The 22,496-nt window shown below is 39.6% G+C and overlaps 1 protein-coding gene across 2 annotated transcripts in view; it reads left to right on the top strand.

The window, feature by feature from the left end:
• VWA1 (von Willebrand factor A domain containing 1) overlaps positions 1–22,496 on the top strand; it is a 169,769-nt gene that overhangs the window by 110,667 nt on the left and 36,606 nt on the right. For both annotated transcript variants that reach the window (XM_089652556.1, XM_089652555.1), the window contains exons 3-7: positions 8,498–8,776; positions 11,138–11,413; positions 13,301–13,576; positions 14,156–14,428; positions 16,024–16,296. In XM_089652556.1, coding sequence (XP_089508682.1) covers positions 8,498–8,776; positions 11,138–11,413; positions 13,301–13,576; positions 14,156–14,428; positions 16,024–16,296 — 1,377 coding nt within the window. The remainder of the gene's footprint in view (positions 1–8,497; positions 8,777–11,137; positions 11,414–13,300; positions 13,577–14,155; positions 14,429–16,023; positions 16,297–22,496) is intronic.

Below are 22,496 nucleotides of genomic sequence, written 5' to 3'. Positions count from 1 at the left end.
ACGATCCTATTAGGCCAGTTGACTCGATGCCCGCTGTTGATCCAGATGATCCGGTACCTGATCCGGTGCCCGCTGTCGAGCCAAATGACCTGATGCCTGGTGACCCAGTGCCCGCTGTCATACCTGGTGACCCGATGCCCGCTGTCGAGCCAGACAATCCGGTACCTGATGACCCGGTGCTCACTGTCGTGCCTGTTGACTCGGAGCCCACTGCCTTGCCAGATGACGCGGTGCCCGCTGTCGAGCCAAATGACCTGATGCCTGGTGACCCAGTGCCCGCTGTCCAGCCAGACGATCCAATGTCTGACCCAGTGCCCGCGGTCATACCAGTTGACTCGGAGCCCACTGCCTTGCCAGATGACGCGGTGCCCGCTGTCGAGCCAAATGACCTGATGCCTGGTGACCCGATGCCCGCTGTCCAGCCAGACGATCCAATGTCTGACCCAGTGCCAGCGGTCATCCCAGTTGACTCGGAACCCACTGCCTTGCCAGATGACGCGGTGCTCGCTGTCAAGCCAAATGACTTGATGCCTGGTGACCCGATGCCCACTGTCCAGTCAGACGATCCAATGTCTGACCCAGTGCCCGCGGTCATACCAGTTGACTCGGAGCCCACTGCCTTGCCAGATGACGCGGTGCCCGCGGTCGAGCCAAATGACCTGATGCCTGGTGACCCGATGCCCGCTGTCCGGTCAGACGATCCAATGTCTGACCCAGTGCCCGCGGTCATACCAGTTGACTCGGAGCCCACTGCCTTGCCAGATGACACGGTGCCCGCTGTCGAGCCAAATGACCTGATGCCTGGTGACCCGATGCCCGCTGTCCAGCCAGACGATCCAATGTCTGACCTAGTGCCAGCGGTCATGCCAGTTGACTCGGAGCCCACTGTCGTGCCTGGTGACTCGGTGCCCGCTGCTCCGCCTGGGGGCCCGAGACCTGTCGCTCCGCCTGGGGGTCCAGCGCCCGCCGCTCCACCTGGGGGTCCAGCGCCCGCCGCCCCGCCTGAGGGCCCGAGACCTGTCGCTCCGCCTGGGGGTCCGGCGCCCGCCGTTCCGCCTGAGGGCCCGAGACCTGTCGCTCCACCTGGGGGTCCGGCGCCCGCCGCTCCGCCTGAGGGCCCGAGACCTGTCGCTCCATCTGGGGGTCCGGCGCCCGCCGCTCCGCCTGAGGGCCCGAGACCTGTCGCTCCTCCTGGGGGTCCGGCGCCCGCCGCTCCGCCTGAGGGCCCGAGACCTGTCGCTCCGCCTGGGGGTCCGGCGCCCGCCGCCCCGCCTGGGGGCACGATGCCTGTCGCCCCGCCTGGGGGCACGATGCCTGTCGCCCCGCCTGGGGGCACGATGCCTGTCGCCCCGCCTGGGGGCCCGATGCCCGTCGCCCCACCTGGGGGCCCGATGCCCGTCGCCCCTCCTGGGGGCCCGGCGCCCGCCGCCCCGCCTGGGGGCCCGACGCCTGCTGCTCCGCTCGGGGGCCCGGTGCCTGCTGCCCCGCCCGGGGGCCCGGTGCCTGCCGCTCCGCCCGGGGGCCCGGTGCCTGCCGCTCCGCCCGGGGGCCCGGTGCCTGCCGCTCCGCCCGGGGGCCCGGTGCCTGCCGCTCCGCCTGGTGGCCCGCTGCCTGCTGCTTCGCCTGGTAATCCGATGTGCCTCTGCCCGGAGTCCTGCCCGATGTGCCTCTGCCCGGAGTCCTGCCCGATGTGCCTCTGCCCGGAGTCCTGCCCGGTGTGCCTCTGCCCGATGTGCCTCTGCCCGGTGTGCCTCTGCCCGGTGTGCCTCTGCCCGGTGTGCCTCTGCTCGATGTGCCTCTGCCCGGAGTCCTGCCCGATGTGCCTCTGCCCGATGTGCCTCTGCCCGGAGTCCTGCCTGATGTGCCTCTGCCTGATGTGCCTCTGCCCGGTGTGCCTCTGCTCGATGTGCCTCTGCCCGGAGTCCAGCCCGGTGTGCCGCTGCCCGGAGTCCTGCCCGGTGTGCCAGTCTTTGATATCCCGCCAGTTACCAGACCCGGGCGGTGGAACATTTTGCCCAGCTAGGACTGTTTGGAGCGTCCTGAGGCCGCTCCTTGGGGGGGGGGTACTGTTAGGAATGGACTGGCCAGCAATGGTGGGACTCACCTGCCTTTTGATCTGCAGTACCAGGGCTGGCCAGCGGGTGCTCCCAGCAATCAGAGACTCAACCTTTCAGCCAGCTAACACCTGGAACTGATGATGCTGGGGTATTTAAGGGATGGCCAGACCCACAGACTCTGCCTTGGTGTTGTGTTTGTCCTGGGCCCTGTATCTGTCCTGCATCCTGTTTCTGTCCCTCTGCCTGACCCTCTGTACTACGCTGCTTGTTACCTGTTTTGATCTCTGGCTTGTGACCCTGACCATCCCTCTGCCTGACCCTCTGTACTACGCTGCTTGCTACCTGCTGAACCTGGCCTGTGACCCCGACCATTCTCTGCTTGCTCCCCCTGTACCTACCTGCCCAATTGATATTGACCCGGCCTGCCTGAAGACGCTTGCTTGTATGTACTGTTATCTGTGGGTGGTTTGGTTTGGTTTGTTTGCACTGTATTATGTTTAGTATTGCACTGTGTTTATGTTTGTATTGTTAGTGTTAATAAATTGTATTGTTTATCACATATCTGAAGTCTGCGTTTCCCTGCATCAGTCACACACCTCTGGTCATACCTGGGAGCCCTGACACCAGGTCTGTTTTTCTTTAGCTCAGGTAAGACGCTTCTGACGTTGTTTCTTGTTCAGGAGAATACGACATTTGAAGGCCATGTCAAGGATCCGTCTGTGTGTGGTGGCTCTTGATGCACTGACTCCAGCCTCAGTCCACTCCTTGTGAAATCCCCAACACTTTTGAATGGCCTTTTCCTGACAATCGTCTCCAGGCTGCGGTCATCCCTGCTGCTTGTGCACCTTTTTCTTTCACACTTTTCCCTTCCACATAACTTTCTATTAATGTGCTTTGATACAGCACTTTGGGAACATCCAACTTCTTTTACAAATACCTTTTGAGGCTTTCCCTCCTTATGGAGGGTGTCATTGATGGTTTTCTGCACAACTGTCAGGTCAGCAGTCTTTCCCATGATTGTGATTCCTACTGAACCAGACTGAGAGACCATTTAAAGGCTCAGGAACCCTTTGCAGGTATTATGGCTTAATCAGCTGATTAGAGTGGGACACTTTGAGCCAAGAATATTGCACCTTTTCACAATATTCTAATTTTCTGATACTGTGGATTTGGGGTTTTCATGAGCTGTAAGCCATAATCATCACAATTATGACAAATCACGGCTTGAACTATCTTGCTTTGCATGTAATGAGTCTATCTCATATATTTGTTTCACCTTTTAAGTTGCATTACTGAAATAAATGAACTTTTGCACGATATTCTATTTTTTCGAGTTTCACCTGTATATGTAAACTCATTGCGCCACGTCAAGGCGGGTGGAGTGGTTTCCTTTAAAAACAAGTCGGCAATGGCAGATCCCATATTTCTATCATCACAGTCTCCCTTTAAAAAATAAATACGATTTCACAGTCTGCTGTGCAAAGCTGTGATCTTCCCTCACATGTGACAGATTCTCATTAAATTGACAAACAGCTTTTAAAGGGGAACAAAATTATTCCTGTCCTAGCTAACTAGATCCATAGGACAACACTGGGTTCCTGGAAATTATTTAGCATACATCTGACAGATGGAACTCTAGATGACAGTGTTGTGATGCAGACTAGAATATTAAAGAAACCTTAAATTTCTAGATAGCAGAAAGCAGTGAAGAAAGAGTATGTAAACCCAAAATCTATTTTTTAGTAGGTCTGGTAACATATCTCATACTATAAAGTTTTCTTATACAAATTGTGAATTTGTTTGAAAGTCTCTTATCTGGAGCTCTTTCCACAGGATCACAAAGGGCTGTATTATGCTTCAACGGGGCAAAAGTGAATGTTCTCAGGCTATTTTCTCTGCAAATTGAATATTATTCATTGAAAAAAAAATGTTGGAATAGAGAAAAGACTACATTATTCCTTATTAGATGGTGCTGAGTATCACAGAAAATGAGTATGCTCCTCTGTTCCATATAGTGACCAGAATGCGGTGTTTTCACCATTTACATTTTTTTTTTAATGTATAAAATTTGATCTACAGGGAATACAGCCTGAGAACATTCCATTTTCCCCACTCGCACAGAATTAATTTACATGTAGTTTTGATGAATGATCAGCTAGCAAATATTTTATATATTCACCCTAAGTCACTGCATTACAGTTGTCAGCCTGCTGTGTCCACTCCTTTAGTTGGCAGCAGGCTGACAACACAGCTAATTGCGAGGAAGTGGCTTAGGGTTGTCAGCCTGTAACAGGAAGTGCTGTTGATGGCAGGATCTCCAGGTAAGAAACTTTAATCTACATTTATAAAAACTGTTTAAAAAAAATTAAGAGACCTGATGCAACACATACTAAAAAAGTATTGGGGTTTACATATACTTTACAGAGTAAGTCCACACATGCCTGAGTTTTCAGTTTAGGTAGGTGTTGGAGAGGTAATCAAGCTGACTATTTTTTATCATTCTTGCCAACTCTCTTAGGGAGATTTCTGTACTCCTTGGGTCCCACACACCCTGGATTTGTTTTTATTATATATCATGAAGATGGTTATTGGGAGCTGGAATGCACAAAATTCATCCAAATTTCCCAGGTGGACAGAAAAAAAGTTGGAAATTAAGGCAGAGAGATCTCATTGTTGGAGTATTAAAGCAGAACTTTACCCATAACAACTTGCTAAAAAATAATGTTCTTTTGCAAGGAACATACATTCCACAATAATAAATATGCCACCAAAATGAGTGTGTGCTGTAAATTGCCTCCAGCATTGCTCCTGTTTCTTCTTGCTGCAGTCTGCCATTTTGATGAAGTCCAGAGCCCCTGAGTAGCAGTAAATCTTCAGTCTGTCCATAGATCGGCCTCTATGTTTTCAGTACAGTGCCAAAAAATAGAGAGTAACTGAGCATGGGCAGAACAGGGTGAAACTGTGTGTTACTGAATTTTAACCTGTTTGCGCAGAGAGTACGCAAATATTTGGCCTCCTGGCGGGTGGTGTTTGATGTCGAAAGGCCACATATTTGCGTACTACAATGAGAATAAAATTAAAACCACAGTGATGGTGTAAAAAGTGGCGCACACACTTAGTGATAAACTAATCATAAAAATAACAAATATAATAAAACATGATATTAATAAGTAAAAAAGTCATTAATATGTTAAAAAAAAAAAATATATATATATATACAAATGTGGGGGGGGGGGAAATATATATATATGTGAAAAAAATATATATAACTATATAGTGTGAATCTAAATAAAACGTCACATATCTAAATCCACCTTATAATGAATATATCGATATATATGCAACGTTTTATTTAGATTCACATATATATATATTTTTTTTTCACTTTTATATATTTTTTTTCCACAATTATATATATATATTGTTTTTCACATATTACTAACTTATTTACTTCTTAATATCATGTTTTATTATATTTGTTATTTTTATGATTAGTTTATCACTGCTAAGTGTGTGCGCCACTTTTTACACCATCACTGTGGGTTTAAATTTAATTTTGTTGGATTTATTTATATAGTGGCAGCAAGGGATGTTATGATATTGATATTTCACTTATGATTTAATTTATTTTTGCATCTAGAGCGATATTGTGTATTTCACTGTTGACTTATGCACTGGGTTTTGTTTAAGTACAATGTAAATAAACCTGTGCAAAAGACGTGTGGCCTGCATGCTCCTGACACAGTTGCCTGCGCCTAACGGAAAGCTCCCGGTCGCTACTTGCAATCGGTAGAATTCAAATTATGTGACCGTTGTGACAGCCAATCACCGCAGTCACATGGTCATAAAACCCATGCTGCCTCCTGGCATCAGAAACCCCTTAAAGGGCTGGGAGGCGCCGATGTTACGTGGTTAAACACTATAGGCTCTTATTTTTAATGTTTTAGCTGCAAAAAGGGCCAGCATGAAGTGATCTAACAGAACTTAAATTTCTGACTAAAGTTCCACTTTAAAGTTCTATAGGAAAGGGACTGCAATGAGAGCTCATTCACACCAACCGGGTTCGCTGTAGAGCGTTAAATACACACACACTGTTCAAGTGCGTTGCTTTAAGACAGTGCGTTCATTTGAATAGCCTGCCCAATGCATCACAACAGACCAAAAGTCATGCGTACAGTATTTTCATCAGTGGGCATTTTATCACACATTTTCATAAGCATTGCTATGCAGTGTGCTGCAAAACATCGCCATCGATGAGGTGCGTTGGGGTGCCATTCCAAATTGCAGCAGTGATGCAACATGCATTGCCATGTGAGTGGTCTCCGTTCCTTTATGGAAGCCTATCACAAGAAAAATATACAGATTGCCATTTCTGACTCATTCTTCAGAAATAATGGTCGGATGACTGTCACGCTGACCCTCTTGCTGCAACAATTTGAGTCATTGACCAAGAACATGTACATACAGTATATAAAGACTTCATAGATAGATAAGGACTTCAGCATGTTCTCTGTCATTAATGATATGTAGAACTGTTCCAGATTCAGTATAGCAATCAAGCAACTGACAGAAATGGCAACCTCTGTATGTTACTGATGGCAGGTTTACTTTAACTGCTTCCTCACGGTCCTGTAGAAGAAATACTGCTACAGGGCGGCAGGGCTGCACAAAATCACGTGTGTGTGTATATATACGTGATTTGCACTTCCAGGTAGGGGCCATTGGTGGCTACAGATATCGATCACCGGTTCCCAGCTGGAGATTCCCCGCCGGCACCCGATGATCGCTGAGAAACAGTGGCAGGGAGAGACCTGTGTGTAAACACAGGTCTAAATTTATCTGCTGTGCAGAGATACACAGCAGTATGTTATTGCTGGCAGGAGAGACCTGTGTGTAAACACAGGTCTCTCTCCTGCCAGCAATAACATACTGCTGTGTATCTCTGCACAGCAGATAAATACACAGCAGCATGTTTCCCTAGTAAAACCCCATACAGCACACATAGTAAAACAGCACACAGTTACCCTACATTCACACCTATGCAGGTTGCGTTTTTGTGCGTTTCTGCATTGCGTTTTGCACTTGTGGTTTTGCCACGTTTTTGATGTGTTTTGCTTTTTTTTAACTTTTTTTTTTCTTCTATTTTTCTTGTTGCTAGGTAGATTTAAAATGCATCAAAAATGAGGCAACTATGCAATATATTCTTTTCTGCAGTGTTTCTGTTGAAGTCTACAGAACCAAAAACTCAACATTTTGCATTAAAAAAAAGTCCCTGACCCTTTCTAAAAAATGTACCAGGTGAAAACGCATGGGTGTAAACATGTCCCATAGGAAATCATGTTAAATGGACTGTACTGCGTTTCTGCAAAATGTAAAATGCTACAGAAACCGCTTGGGTGTGAACCTAAGGTTAACTCTTTGATCGCCCCAGATGTTAACCCCTTCCTGCCCAGTGTCATTAGTACATGTCAGTTTTTTTATTAGCACTGATCACTGTATTTGTGTTACTGGGGATGTCATTGGTAGTTAGTTCCCACCCAGTGTCCAAAATGCCTGCTGCAGTCCCACAGTCCCACTATAAGTTGCTGATCGCTGCCATTACTAGTATAAAAAAAAAAATTCCAGTATATATACCACTATTTGTAGACGGTTTACCTTTCACACAAATCAATTCATTTATATTTATTGGGATTTTTTTTTAGCAAAGACGTGTAGCAGAGTACATTTTAGCTTGAATTTGACAAAAAAAATTTTTTTAATGTTTTTACTGGATATGTTTTATAGCAAAAAGTAAAAATACTGTTTTTTTTTTTCAAAATTGTTGGTCTTTTCTTTTTTTGTTTATAGCGCACAAAATTAAAAACACATAGGTGACCAAATACTACCAAAAGAAAGCTCTATTTGTGGGGAAAAAAAGGATATACATTTTATTTATGTACAGCATTGCATGACCGCACAATTGTCAGTTAAAGTAAGGCAGTGCTGTATTGCAAAAAAAGGCCTGGTCAGGAAAGGGGGTAAATCCTCTGGAGGGTAAGTGGTTAAATTCAGAATAAAATGTAGTCAAGATATGCATAAGGATGTACACAGGTAAGGGGAGAAAAATCACAAATAATAAGATTCAGTCTCATGGGAATACTATGGTAATGCGGTTATTTTTTGAACGTTTATTATGCAGCTTTGTTGTTTGATGTAGAGTGATTGTGAAAGATGCGGTTTTGAATCAGTATCTAGCTGAGCCCCTCAGCCATCCACATCAAACTGGAGCCTGGTAGGGAATTCACAGTAAAATCAATGCTGCCATCTTGTGTACATTTTGTGGTAATGCCGTTCAGATATTTTACACATTCTAGTTTGGACAAGATTAGAGAATATATTTTATAAATGCTTTCGACATTAAATTTGTGTACATTTTCTTAATATCTGTGTTAACTTTTCAGAACTAATCCAAGCAAAGAGACTTCATGCACTGGATATAACAACTACAAGTTTTCGGCTTTTATGGCCAAGACTCCTCTCCAGAGACACAGGGCATTATATACTGGAATATTCTCCAGTAGCCTATCCACGGCAGAAGATGAAGGAGACATTGCCTGGAGATCGGACAAGCTTGGTGTTAAATGAACTAATCCCAAACACCACCTACCAGGTGACGCTTTACCCCGAATCAAATGTGGATTATGTCAGCCCTCAGTCCATTCAAGTCTCCACTCGTCATGGCAAGTAGAAAACTGAAATGAAGATTTTTTGGATTTCTGAAAATGCCAAAGCATTAGGATTTTACGTGTTTTTGGCAATATTAATTTTGTTTTTGGTTATGACTTCTACACAGTGCCAAAGAAATAGGCTATCCAGGGGTGTCAAACTGGTGGCCCTCCAGCTGTAGCGAAACTAGAAGTCCCATCATGCCTCTACCTTTGGGAGTCATGCTTGTAACTGCCAATCTTGCAATGCCTCATGTGACTTGTAGTTTGGCAACAGCTGGAGGGCCACCAGTTTGACACCTGTGGGCTATGCATATATTTTTAGTGTACAGAAAGGGGGGATTTACTAAAAGTGGTGCACACAAAATCTGGAGCAGCTGTGTATAGTAGCCAATCGGCTTTGAGATTTTATTGCCAAAGCTTAATTGAACAAGCTGTAGTTAGAAGCTGATTGGTTACTTTGCACAGCTGCACCAGACTTTTGGTGCACCAGGTTTAGTAAATCTCCCTCAAATACTTCCTTTTTCATTTCTACGTTGTTTGAACCAATCGCCCTTCTTTAATGCTTGTATTTGTTGCATTAAGTGATCAAGTAGGGGTCAAAGAACTTTAAAGTGATGCAAAGCAAAAGCAGGTAAGTGCTTAGCAATTCAGCCTTACAAATCTTACATTCGGTTCTCACCCCAGAACATTTTCTGCATTGAGATTGTATGTTCTCTCCTTTTTTGCTTGGGCTTCCTCCGTGCTCCTTTTTTTTTTTTTTATACCCACAAACAAGAAACAAGTAAATTGGTATGTGCCTAATGACTTATGTACATGAGCATCTGAGATCTGTCTGCATTTATTTGCCTTGTGTTCACCCTCACCAAAAAAGTGGAATAAAAGCAAAATTCAAAATGACCTTGAGGGCAAGTTCAAACAACCCCTGCTGAACACAGTCCTGGCAGATAGACAAGGCAATTTGCTCTGAGTCCTATGTGTTCAGTTCACAGCACTGTGCTGCAGTGGTGTGCACTGAGAAAAGCAGGACATACAATACTTTTTTTCAGTGCAGCGTAATGCAAAAGAGTGCACTGCATCATAAGCCAGTGCAGCGAATAAAGATAAAATAAATGTCACCTTGTAATATTTCACTATAGTTGAAAAAAGTAAAACGTGCCATGAGTCATTTATGAGACACTGGTACCACTCTTTTCACATCTTTGCAAACCACCTACTGCAATAGAACATGGCCAATGGTGTGAACAAGACCTAACTGATCCCATATGCCAATGTACAAATGCCAATATTGTCTGAAATAAATGTATAACCTAGAAAAGGACTTGCACTCTAATTCCTGCATCTGCATCCTGAAATAAAAAACAATGTATTGTCATAGATGGAGAAATCCAACAATGGTCTGCTATTATACTGATGGTGTTAGACTGACAAAAGAAGATGGGTGGCAAAAAACAAAACAAAACGTTTAGAATATAACTGTTTAAAACAGAACTTTACCCATAACAACTTACTAAAAAATAATGTTCTTTATCAAGGAACATATATTCCATGGTAATATGAGTGTTCTGCAAAAAGTTTCCACACTTATTAAATTATATATACTGTATATATATGTACAGAAACTTTTCGAAGACCCCTCGTAATTATGCTACCAAAATTAGTGTGTGCTGTAAATTGGATCCGGCATTGCTCCTGTTTCTTCTTGCTGCAGGCTGTCATTTTGCTGAAGCCCAGAGCCCCTGAGCAGCAGTAAATTTTTAGGCTGTCAGCAGATTAGCTTCTACATTTCCGGCACAATGCCAAAAAATAGACAGCAACTGAGCATGTGCAGAGCAAGGTGAGACAGTCTATTACTGGATTTTAAACAGTATAGGCACTTATTTTTAATGTTTTGCCTTTTAAAAGGGGCCAGCCTGAAGTAATCTAGCAGGACTTAATTTTCGGACTAAAGTTCCAGTTTAATGTCCAGGGGCATGGTTTATTCTCGACTGTGGCAAGTAATCTCAATAACCCTCGGATCCAAGGGGTTCCACAGGGATCCCTCTGCAGACTCCTCAAGGGGCTGTACTCCTGCACTGTTGTAACCTGAGAAACATTTTGGCCTATGCCAGGTTCATTGTAGGCTGAATACCAACCATAGTGCCATCACAAATAAAAAGACTGTTGGATTTAACATGAGAATCACAAGTCAAACAAGCAGCCCCAGCCTTGTCATTTGTTGGAAATCTTGCTGACACTGCTTAGACAATATAAATATTTGTTTGTACACCCAATGGCCATATTAGTGTTATTAACTTTACACCTCTGATGTATAAATAATGATTATAAAGTGCTGGATTTATGAATACAAATTTTTTTTTTTTTTTACAATTTTAGAATTAACAGAGGAAAGAAAACTAGAAGCTGATGAGGTAACAACCACAGGATTTCAGTTGACATGGTCCAGCTTGTCTGGAGATACAGGAAGTTATGTTTTGGAGTACTCCATTCTATCTGATCCAAAAACCCGGCTCCGGAAGACTTTATTTGGAGATGAGACCAGTGTGGTACTTGGTGATCTATTACCAAACACAACCTACCAGGTGACACTTACCTCAGGTTCCATAGAAAAATCTGTCCAGCCTGAAACAATCTATGTCACCACCCTTCCAGGTGAGTTCTGAATATTTCTTACATAGATGTTTTATTACATGATACTGTATAGAACAGAATTGGCATGCAAAAGGTGTAGTTATTTAAAAAAAATATCTATAATTTCATATAGCAAGTCCTACCCCATAGAAGCCATGATTTCCATACACCACACTGATGATATCCAAATAACCTGAAACAGCTGATTGCAGTGTGGAATACATGGCTTTATAATATTAGGCTGTTCTGGATGAGCATCTGGTCAGTGTGATATAAAGGAATGATTTGCATGGCTCTGCCCACTGTCCTGAAATGAGGAATAACCCTCTTATTTGTGGGATATGTGATGGAATAAGACATTTGAATACCTTCATTTCTAAGAAGGCTTTACTGTGTACAGTAATATAACAATCAAATTTAAGTGGTTGTACACCTCAGACATGAAATATGAACAAAGCATATCCCTCTATAGTGTGTACTTGTCTCAGTCCAGAGCACTAATTGTCATTTCTGTCTGCTGCTTTGTTCCTCTGCTATCAGCATGAATCACTTCTGACACATTTTCCTGACACCAAGAGAAAAAAGGTGACATGGGAGGGAGCTCCGGCAGATTGACAGCCTCAGCTCTGTTCCTGTGAGTTATGTGGAGGGGGTGCGTCTCTTCCTTCCAATCAGCTCTCAGAGCTCTCCAGAGTGTAATTTCACCTCTCCTCCCCTATATTTCTGAACTCTGAGACAAGCTTTTTAAATTCAGCACTTTGAATGGATGTAGAGAATACTGCAGATAAACAGGTACAACCTATATAGGAGGATTTGTTTCATCTCTGTGTATTTCCTGAGGCCAGTCACTTCACTGGGTATACTGTATGCAAGGGTTTACAATCGCTTTAAAACATAACTTTGGCAAGCATATAAAATAAGCGCCAAGTTCTGGGTATATTGATTCTAAATTGATTGCATATTTTTAAATGCTGCATAACCCCTTCCACACTAAGTTCCAGGAGGGAAGTGAGAGTGCCTGTACTGGGATCCAGAGACCAGAAGCTTTGCTAGGTAAACCTAAAGTTTTAGGCATCATTACAGGAAGGAAGAGCACAGGGAGGACCTTCGTATGATAATGATCATTCATAGTGCAATAACCTGGAGGGCAGGAGGTGACACAGGAAGACCTTTAATAGTAGTACTACCCACACTATATAGTATGGCAGGAGTTTGTATATCACAAGAGCATGCTGCACAGAATTCTAATTCTTTTGGTAAAGTCCAGCTCTGGGAAACTTTAAATTATCCCTTGTAGTGGGGCTGTGCCCTCATTGCAAGGGTAAATGGATCATCTTGTCTATGGGAGAGGAGAAGCAGCTTTACTTACCTGATCCTCTGCTCCCCCAGCAGATGGCGCTCCCTCACACTGCGGCAGTGGACTGCCCATCAGCTTCATCACATCCAATGCATGGTTATGTATCCTGCATTAGCCTTGGTGATATCAGGACTTTGGGCTGCTTGAGCATGGTGGTGGCCTTTCTAGCAGTATGGAGGATTCTGGTAAACAAATCTTCTTTTTTGTGTTCCCTAGATATAAATTAGCAATTAAATTAGCAGAGCAGGGGCAGCCTCACTCTTAGGGATAATTTTAATGTTTTTTCAGAGTTGGGCTTTAATTATTTATATAACTATTTTGTCAAAATATACTGTTCCTGGTGCTGTATTTTATTTTACTCTACATCCCTCTTCTTATTGTACTCAGTTCTCCTCCTTCCTCATCTCACTCTGTACTAAATTAAAAATGATTATAGTTTGAGTACTTAGGATCTTGCTTTCCTAAGTTTTCGTGTTCTTTTGGAACCTCTACTAATGCTGTGAGATGACTTTAATAAGGTTTGTCTATGTCTTTGTTTATCAACCTTTCAGATCTAATCCACTCAAGAAACCTGCAGGTTCTGAATGTAACAATGACAAGTTTTAATGTAACTTGGTCAAAGTTACTGGGTGATACTGGACGTTACTTTTTGGATTACGCACTGGTATCTGATCCAAGGAGAAAGTTACGAAAGACATTATATGGGGATCAGACTACCGTAGTGGTCAGCAACCTAATACCAAATGCCACATATCAGATCACATTCAGCCCTGAATCCAGTTTGTCATATATGCAGTCACAGACTATACAGGTCACCACCCTCCCAGGTGAGATCACTTTTTTTTTCTTTTAAAGAAAAATATAGTGTATTTTCAATGAGAACTTGTTTTGAAGTGTTTACTATAAATTCATTATTGATGTGATTTTTTCATGCTTGCTGTTCTTTTTTGGTAAGCCAAATCTGTCCCCTGCAATCATCTCTTTTCACACAAGATGTTCTAATTCTAAATGATGCTGGGCATGAGGACTGAGGATATACGTACCGTGTGTGCTGAGCATCATGGACAGCTTTCCCATATGATCAGCTGACTGCAAACGATAAATACCAAAGAGTAATATGAGGTTATATAAGCCATATTGATAATTTAATATGCATGCTGTTCTTTCTGTCAATTAGTGTAATAAAAGTCTATCAGATTTTGGGCCAGCCAATTTTATTTCACCAGGATCTTCAGGAAAGATGCTAATTACACATCATGATCTGTACATTAACCACTACGGGAAGACCTACAAATCTGTACATGGCATGGAAATCTACAGAATTGTTTAATTGATACACAAGTACTACAGCTTTTATCTAAATGTTTCTTTTATCAGTATTAATACCTACATCTCATTTTTTACAGATCTGATCAAAGCAAGAAATTTGCAGGTTTGGAATATAACAGCAACAGGTTTTCTCCTGACCTGGTTGGCATTGCAAGGGGACACAGGGAGTCATACTGTGAATTATGTGCCCATTTCTAAACCTGGAGTGATATCACAGATGTTTCTACATGGAGAGACCAGTGCAGTGGTCAGAGACTTAACTCCAAACACCTCCTATGAGGTCACATTTATCCCTCTGTCCAATATGCAGTTTAGCCAATCACAGACTTTCCATGTCTCCACTCTTCCAGGTAAGATATGTTTTTCCTAGATGAAATTTCATGCTGTTACATATTTTTTTTTTTTTTTTTAAATAGAAATAGCCTATGTTACTTTTCCAGTAGCAAGGTGACTGCTAGGCACGAATTGCCTCATTTACATTCTGTATACTGTTTATTTTATATCATCCTACCTCGAGTGGACTACGCATTAAATCTGTTTATTTTTGTATTTTACTAATTTGAAAGTTTATGGTGCTCACTGTTTTTTACCTCCTTAGTTCCATATTTCATGAGGCCTAGGAGGCCTGGTGGTCCCCCCCCCCCCCGAGAAAGGGGTGGGCCAGCATTTCACCCCTAGCCTGAGTCCATGGCCAATGGTGGACTGAAAGAAAGTTGAGTGTCAGTCACTTTCCATCTTTTTAGAAGTTTTATTGGTCATCAAGCAAGAGAGGGTTTCTTAGACTTCCATACATCCTGTCCAAAAAAGTCACCAGGTGCATGAAACCAGCCTTTAATCTGACTTTCTCCAGAAAGGTCCTCCTCTTGGATCTTGATATTGGCACAGCTTCCCCCATGGAGAGGCAGGACAATTTCCAGGACCACTTCAGGCCTCCACATTCAGGGCACATGGTAGGCCCCGCACAGGCTATGGACCTAAAAGATAGATTAGTCCAGCAGCACCTCCCCCAGCCACAACAATAAGGGTTGTTGTTTTGAATCCCAAAAACGGCACTACCTGCCTAGAGTTTGCATGTTCTCCCTGTGCCTGCGTGGGTTTCCTCTGGGTACTCTGGTTTCCTCCCACACTCCAAAGACATGCTGGTAGGTTAATTGGATCCTGTCTAAATTGGCCCTAGTATGTGTATGTATGAATGTAAGTTGGGGACATTAGATTGTACTCCCCTCCCTAGGGTTAGGGACTGATGTGAATGTACAATATACAGTATATGTAACGCGCTAAATAAATTAACGAGGCTATACAAGTGCCTGTAATAAAATAATAATAATTACATAAACAATAAATATCTTAATATCTATACCACAAATCAGTGATCATGTCCAAATAGTGATATCAATAGTTTGAAAACAATTTGTGTCCAAAAATCAGCTCAAAAGAATCAGATTCCATACATCCAGTTCATATGTCCAGTTTATGCACCAAACAGTGCTCACACAAGATCCTTACCAGAGAAATTTGACCACTGTATAAAGAACGGTCAAACAACGCATGTCCTTGGAAGCATTCACCAATTTCTTATATATATATATATATATACATATATATATATATATATATATATATATGAGAAGAGAGCAACACTCATAGGGTAGTACAGTAGGAACTACTCTATTGAAATACTAAAAGTGCACACTCACATTATATAAAATACAATCCAGTAATATCACATGTACAAGCATGAGATCGTCAATACCTTCCCACATCTGGTAACTTGTTTGTGATGATTTCACATCCATTAGCCCCTCTCTTTGCTTTTCGTATCATCTGGAAGAGTCCCCATTGCTATCAAGACATTTCATTGCCGGCAGCTCACAGTTTGTTAACCTAAATGCAATAATCCTTTTTTTTTTCTATTGCTGTCTCTGATATGGTCTGTTTTTCACAGGACTTGTTCAAACTAGAAATCTTCAAGCTGTTGATATAACAGCTACAAGCTTACGTCTGGTTTGGTCACGATTACCTGGAGATCCAGAACTTTATGTTCTGGAGTATTCACCAATTTCTGACCCAAGGTTGACACAACAGAAGATTTTATATGGTGTGGAGGATAGTGCAGTGGTTGGCGGTCTACTGTCAAATACCACTTATCGGATCACACTCTTCCCTCACTCTGCCCAGCATGTTCAACCTGATGTCATCATGGTATCCACTAAAATAGGTAGGTTTTATTTAGTGTTTGTCAAACTATAGCATCTATACAATTAGGGTCGGAAACTTCTTTTTGGATGACATGGAGCCCATAGACAGGGGCTGTTGTGTTCCATAGTTAAAATCACTGTGCCCCTTCTAGTTCATTACAGATGTCACTAGAGGAGGCAGATCTGTTTTATCTGGCAAGAACCACTAGGCAATAGAGAGAGCATGAAGAGGACTAATGATGAAGCATAATTTATAATCATATTAGAGTATTTTTGATCAGGACCGCTGCACCCAATGTTATTCCTCATTGGACTGGATTTTTTGTTGGTGGCTTTGGTCTACTGCACACTGAATATCAAAGACAAAACTGATACTAATAAGAACAAGACAACTTGAACCTGTGTTCATAGTGGCTGTCTCAGGGACTGACCCAGTTTTCACATTTCTGCTTCAGTGGAAGCTGCACTGAAAAAGGACATAGTCATGTAGTCAAAGTCCCTGGTAGAAAACCTGAGACCTTAAGACAAATATATAACACTATCAAATGAAAGCAACATGATGACTAGAGATGAGCGAATCGAACTTGGCGAAGTGGAATTCGTTTCGAATATTAGGAAAAATTCGATTCGCACCGAATCCGAATTTTAGCAAACTTCGGATGCACGAATCGAATTTTCCCCGATCAGCCGGCAAAAAGTGTCACTGCAGAGAGCTCCGCTATTTCTGACAGTTCTCTGACAGTTCTGACAGTTCATTTACAGCGGTTGAAACATTGTATCTATTTGTTTCCATTTAGGATACAGATGTTTTTATTCGGAAATAAATAGATACAATGTTTCAACCGCTGTAAATGTGAAGGAACTGTCCGAGAACTGTCAGAAATAGCGGAGCTCTCTGCAGATACACTTTTTGCTGTACTGGAATTCTTCTTCTTTTCATTCTTCTTCTTCTTTTCCTTCTTCTTTTCATTATTCTTCTTTTTCTTCTTTTCATTCTTCTTTTTCTTCTTTTCATTCTTCTTTTTCTTCTTTTCATTCTTCTTTTTCTTCTTTTCATTCTTCTTCTTCTTCTTTTCATTCTTCTTCTTTTCATTCTTCTTTTCATTCTTCTTCTTCTTTTCATCATTCTTCTTCTTCTTCTTTTCATTCTTCTTCTTCTTTTCATTCTTCTTCTTCTTTTCATTCTTCTCATTCTTCTTTTCATTCTTCTCATTCTTCTTTTCATTCTTCTTCTCACTCTTCTTTTCATTCTTCTTCTTCTTTTCATTCTTCTTCTTCTTTTCATTCTTCTTCTTCTTTTCATTCTTCTTCTTCTTCTTTTCATTCTTCTTTTCATTCTTCTCATTCTTCTTTTCATTCTTCTTTTCTTTCTTCATTCTTCTCATTCTTCTTTTCATTCTTCTTCTTTTCATTCTTCTTTTCATTCTTCTTCTTCTTCTTTTCATTCTTCTTTTCATTCTTCTTCTTCTTTTCATTCTTCTTCTTCTTTTCATTCTTCTTCTTCTTCTTCTTCTTCTTTTCATTCTTCTTCTTCTTTTTTTCATTCTTCTTCTTCTTCTTTTCATTCTTCTTCTTCTTCTTTTCATTCTTCTTCTTCTTCTTTTCATTCTTCTTTTCATTCTTCTTCTTTTCATTCTTCTTCTTTTCATTCTTCTTTTCATTCTTCTTCTTCTTTTCATTCTTCTTCTTCTTCTTTTTATTCTTCTTCTTCTTCTTTTTATTCTTCTTCTTTTCATTCTTCTTCTTCTTCTTTTCATTCTTCTTCTTCTTCTTTTCATTCTTCTTCTTCTTCTTCTTTTCATTCTTCTTCTTCTTCTTCTTCTTTTCATTCTTCTTCTTCTTCTTTTCATTCTTCTTCTTTTCATTCTTCTTCTTTTCATTCTTCTTCTTCTTCTTCTTTTCATTCTTCTTCTTCTTCTTCTTCTTTTCATTCTTCTTCTTCTTCTTTTCATTCTTCTTCTTTTCATTCTTCTTCTTCTTCTTTTTATTCTTCTTCTTCTTTTCAGCGGTTGAAACATTGTATCTATTTGTTTCCATTTAGGATACAGATGTTTTTATTCGGAAATAAATAGATACAATGTTTCAACCGCTGTAAATGTGAAGGAACTGTCCGAGAACTGTCAGAAATAGCGGAGCTCTCTGCAGATACACTTTTTGCTGTACTGGAATTCTTCTTTTCATTCTTCTTCTTCTTTTCATTCTTCTTCTTCTTCTTTTCATTCTTCTTCTTTTCATTCTTCTTCTTCTTTTCATCATTCTTCTTCTTCTTCTTTTCATTCTTCTTCTTCTTTTCATTCTTCTTTTCATTCTTCTTCTTCTTTTCATTCTTCTTTTCATTCTTCTTTTCATTCTTCTTTTCATCTTTTCATTCTTTTTCTCCTTCTTCTTCTTCTTCTTTTCATTCTTCTTCTTCTTCTTCTTCTTTTCATTCTTCTTTTCATTCTTCTTCTTCTTCTTTTCATTCTTCTTTTCATTCTTCTCATTCTTCTTTTCATTCTTCTTTTCATTCTTCTCCTTCTTTTCATTCTTCTCCTTCTTCTTTTCATTCTTCTTCTTCTTTTCATTCTTCTTCTTCTTTTCATTCTTCTTTTCATTCTTCTTCTTCTTCTTCTTTTCCTTCTTCTTCTTTTTATTCTTCTTCTTCTTCTTCTTTTTATTCTTCTTTTTATTCTTCTTCTTCTTCTTTTCATTCTTCTTCTTCTTCTTTTCATTCTTCTTCTTCTTCTTTTCATTCTTCTTCTTCTTTTCATTCTTCTTTTCATTCTTCTTCTTCTTCTTTTCATTCTTCTTCTTCTTCTTTTCATTCTTCTTCTTTTCATTCTTCTTCTTTTCATTCTTCTTCTTCTTCTTTTCATTCTTCTTCTTTTCATTCTTCTTCTTCTTCTTCTTTTCATTCTTCTTTTCATTCTTCTCCTTCTTCTTCTTTTCATTCTTCTTTTCATTCTTCTTCTTCTTTTCATTCTTCTTTTCATTCTTCTTCTTCTCATTCTTCTTTTCATTCTTCTTCTTCTTCTTTTCATTCTTCTTCTTCTTCTTTTCATTCTTCTTCTTCTTCTTTTCATTCTTCTTCTTCTTCTTTTCATTCTTCTTCTTTTCATTCTTCTTCTTCTTCTTCTTTTCATTCTTCTTCTTCTTCTTTTCATTCTTCTTTTCATTCTTCTCCTTCTTCTTCTTTTCATTCTTCTCCTTCTTCTTTTCATTCTTCTTCTTCTTCTTCTTCTTTTCATTCTTCTTTTCATTCTTCTTCTTTTCATTCTTCTTCTTCTTCTTCTTCTTTTCCTTCTTCTTCTTTTCATTCTTCTTCTTCTTCTTCTTCTTTTCATTCTTCTTCTTTTCATTCTTCTTCTTCTTCTTCTTCTTTTCCTTCTTCTTCTTCTTCTTCTTTTCCTTCTTCTTCTTCTTTTCCTTCTTCTTCTTCTTTTCCTTCTTCTTCTTTTCCTTCTTCTTCTTCTTCTTCTTTTCATTCTTCTTTTCATTCTTCTCATTCTTCTTTTCATTCTTCTCATTCTTCTTCTTCTTCTTTTCCTTCTTCTTCTTCTTCTTTTCATTCTTCTTTTCATTCTTCTCATTCTTCTTTTCATTCTTCTCATTCTTCTTCTTCTTCTTTTCCTTCTTCTTCTTCTTTTCATTCTTCTTTTCATTCTTCTTCTTCTTCTTTTCATTCTTCTTTTCATTCTTCTCATTCTTCTTTTCCTTCTTTTCCTTCTTCTTTTCCTTCTTTTCATTCTTCTTTTCATTCTTCTTTTCATTCTTCTTCTTCTTTTTTCATTCTTCTTCTTCTCATTCTTCTTCTTCTTCTCATTCTTCTTCTTCTTCTCATTCTTCTTCTTCTCATTCTTCTTCTTCTTTTCATTCTTCTTTTCATTCTTCTTTTCATTCTTCTTCTTTTCATTCTTCTTCTTCTTCTTTTCATTCTTCTTTTCATGCTTCTTCTTCTTTTCATGCTTCTTCTTCTTCTTTTCATGCTTCTTCTTCTTTTCATGCTTCTTCTTCTTCTTTTCATGCTTCTTCTTCTTCTTTTCATTCTTCTTCTTCTTTTCATTCTTCTTCTTCTTCTTCTTCTTCTTTTCATTCTTCTTTTCATTCTTCTTCTTCTTCTTTTCATTCTTCTTCTTCTTCTTCTTCTTTTTATTCTTCTTTTCATTCTTCTTCTTCTTCTTTTTATTCTTCTTTTCATTCTTCTTCTTCTTCTTTTTATTCTTCTTCTTCTTTTCATTCTTCTTCTTCTTTTTCTTTTCATTCTTCTTCTTTTCATTCTTCTTCTTTTCATTCTTCTTCTTCTTTTCATTCTCCTTCTTCTTCTTCTTCTTCTTCTTTTCATTCTTCTTCTTCTTTTCATTCTTCTTTTCATTCTTCTTTTCATTCTTCTTCTTTTCATTCTTCTTCTTCTTCTTTTCATTCTTCTTTTCATTCTTCTTTTCATTCTTCTTCTTTTCATTCTTCTTCTTCTTCTCATTCTTCTTCTTTTCATTCTTCTTTTCATTCTTCTTCTTTTCATTCTTCTTCTTCTTCTTTTCATTCTTCTTTTCATTCTTCTTCTTCTTCTTTTCATTCTTCTTTTCATTCTTCTTCTTCTTCTTCTTCTTTTCATTCTTTTCATTCTTCTTCTTCTTCTTCTTTTTATTCTTCTTCTTCTTTTCATTCTTCTTCTTTTTATTCTTCTTCTTCTCTTCATTCTTCTTTTCATTCTTCTTCTTCTTCTTTTTATTCTTCTTCTTCTTTTCATTCTTCTTCTTTTTATTCTTCTTCTTTTCATTCTTCTTCTTTTCATTCTTCTTCTTCTTCTTTTCATTCTTCTTCTTTTCATTCTTCTTTTCATTCTTCTTCTTCTTTTCATTCTTCTTCTTCTTCTTTTCATTCTTCTTCTTCTTCTTTTCATTCTTCTTCTTCTTCTTTTCATTCTTCTTCTTTTCATTCTTCTTCTTCTTCTTTTCATTCTTCTTCTTCTTCTTTTCATTCTTCTTCTTCTTTTCAGCGGTTGAAACATTGTATCTATTGTTTCCATTTAGGATACAGATGTTTTTATTCGGAAATAAATAGATACAATGTTTCAACCGCTGTAAATGTGAAGGAACTGTCCGAGAACTGTCAGAAATAGCGGAGCTCTCTGCAGATACACTTTTTGCTGTACTGGAATTCTTCTTTTCATTCTTCTTCTTCTTCTTTTCATTCTTCTTCTTCTTCTTTTCATTCTTCTTCTTTTCATTCTTCTTCTTCTTTTCATCCTTCTTCTTCTTCTTTTCATTCTTCTTCTCATTCTTCTTCTTCTCATTCTTCTTCTTCTCATTCTTTTCATTCTTCTTCTTCTCATTCTTTTCATTCTTCTTCTTCTCCTTCTTTTCATTCTTCTTCTTCTTCTTCTTTTCATTCTTCTTCTTCTTCTTCTTCTTTTCATTCTTCTTCTTCTTCTTCTTTTCATTCTTCTTCTTCTTCTTCTTCTCATTCTTCTTCTTCTTCTTCTTCTTCTTTTCATTCTTCTTTTCATTCTTCTCATTCTTCTTTTCATTCTTCTTTTCATTCTTCTTTTCATTCTTCTTTTCATTCTTCTTTTCATTCTTCTCCTTCTTTTCATTCTTCTTTTCATTCTTCTTTTCATTCTTCTTTTCATTCTTCTTTTCATTCTTCTTCTTCTTCTTCTTTTCATTCTTCTTTTCATTCTTCTTCTTCTTCTTCTTTTCATTCTTCTTTTCATTCTTCTTCTTCTTTTCATTCTTCTTCTTCTTTTCATTCTTCTTCTTCTTCTTTTCATTCTTCTTCTTCTTCTTCTTTTCATTCTTCTTTTCATTCTTCTTCTTCTTTTCATTCTTCTTTTCATTCTTCTTTTCATTCTTCTTTTCATTCTTCTTTTCCTTCTTCTTTTCATTCTTCTTTTCCTTCTTCTTTTCATTCTTCTTTTCATTCTTCTTTTCATTCTTCTCATTCTTCTTTTCATTCTTCTCATTCTTCTTTTCATTCTTCTCATTCTTCTTTTCATTCTTCTTTTCATTCTTCTCATTCTTCTTTTCATTCTTCTCATTCTTCTTTTCATTCTTCTTTTCATTCTTCTTTTCATTCTTCTTCTCATTCTTTTCATTCTTCTTCTCATTCTTCTTTTCATTCTTCTTCTTTTCATTCTTCTTCTTTTCATTCTTCTTTTCATTCTTCTTCTCATTCTTCTTTTCATTCTTCTTCTTCTCTTTTCATTCTTCTTCTTCTTTTTTCATTCTTTTCATTCTTCTTC

The sequence above is a fragment of the Staurois parvus genome, unplaced genomic scaffold (assembly GCF_062004578.1).
Source record: "Staurois parvus isolate SC_StPar_1 unplaced genomic scaffold, SC_StPar_1.0 ptg000686l, whole genome shotgun sequence".
NCBI lineage: Eukaryota > Metazoa > Chordata > Amphibia > Anura > Ranidae > Staurois > Staurois parvus.
This window is presented reverse-complemented; position numbering and strand designations above follow the sequence as displayed.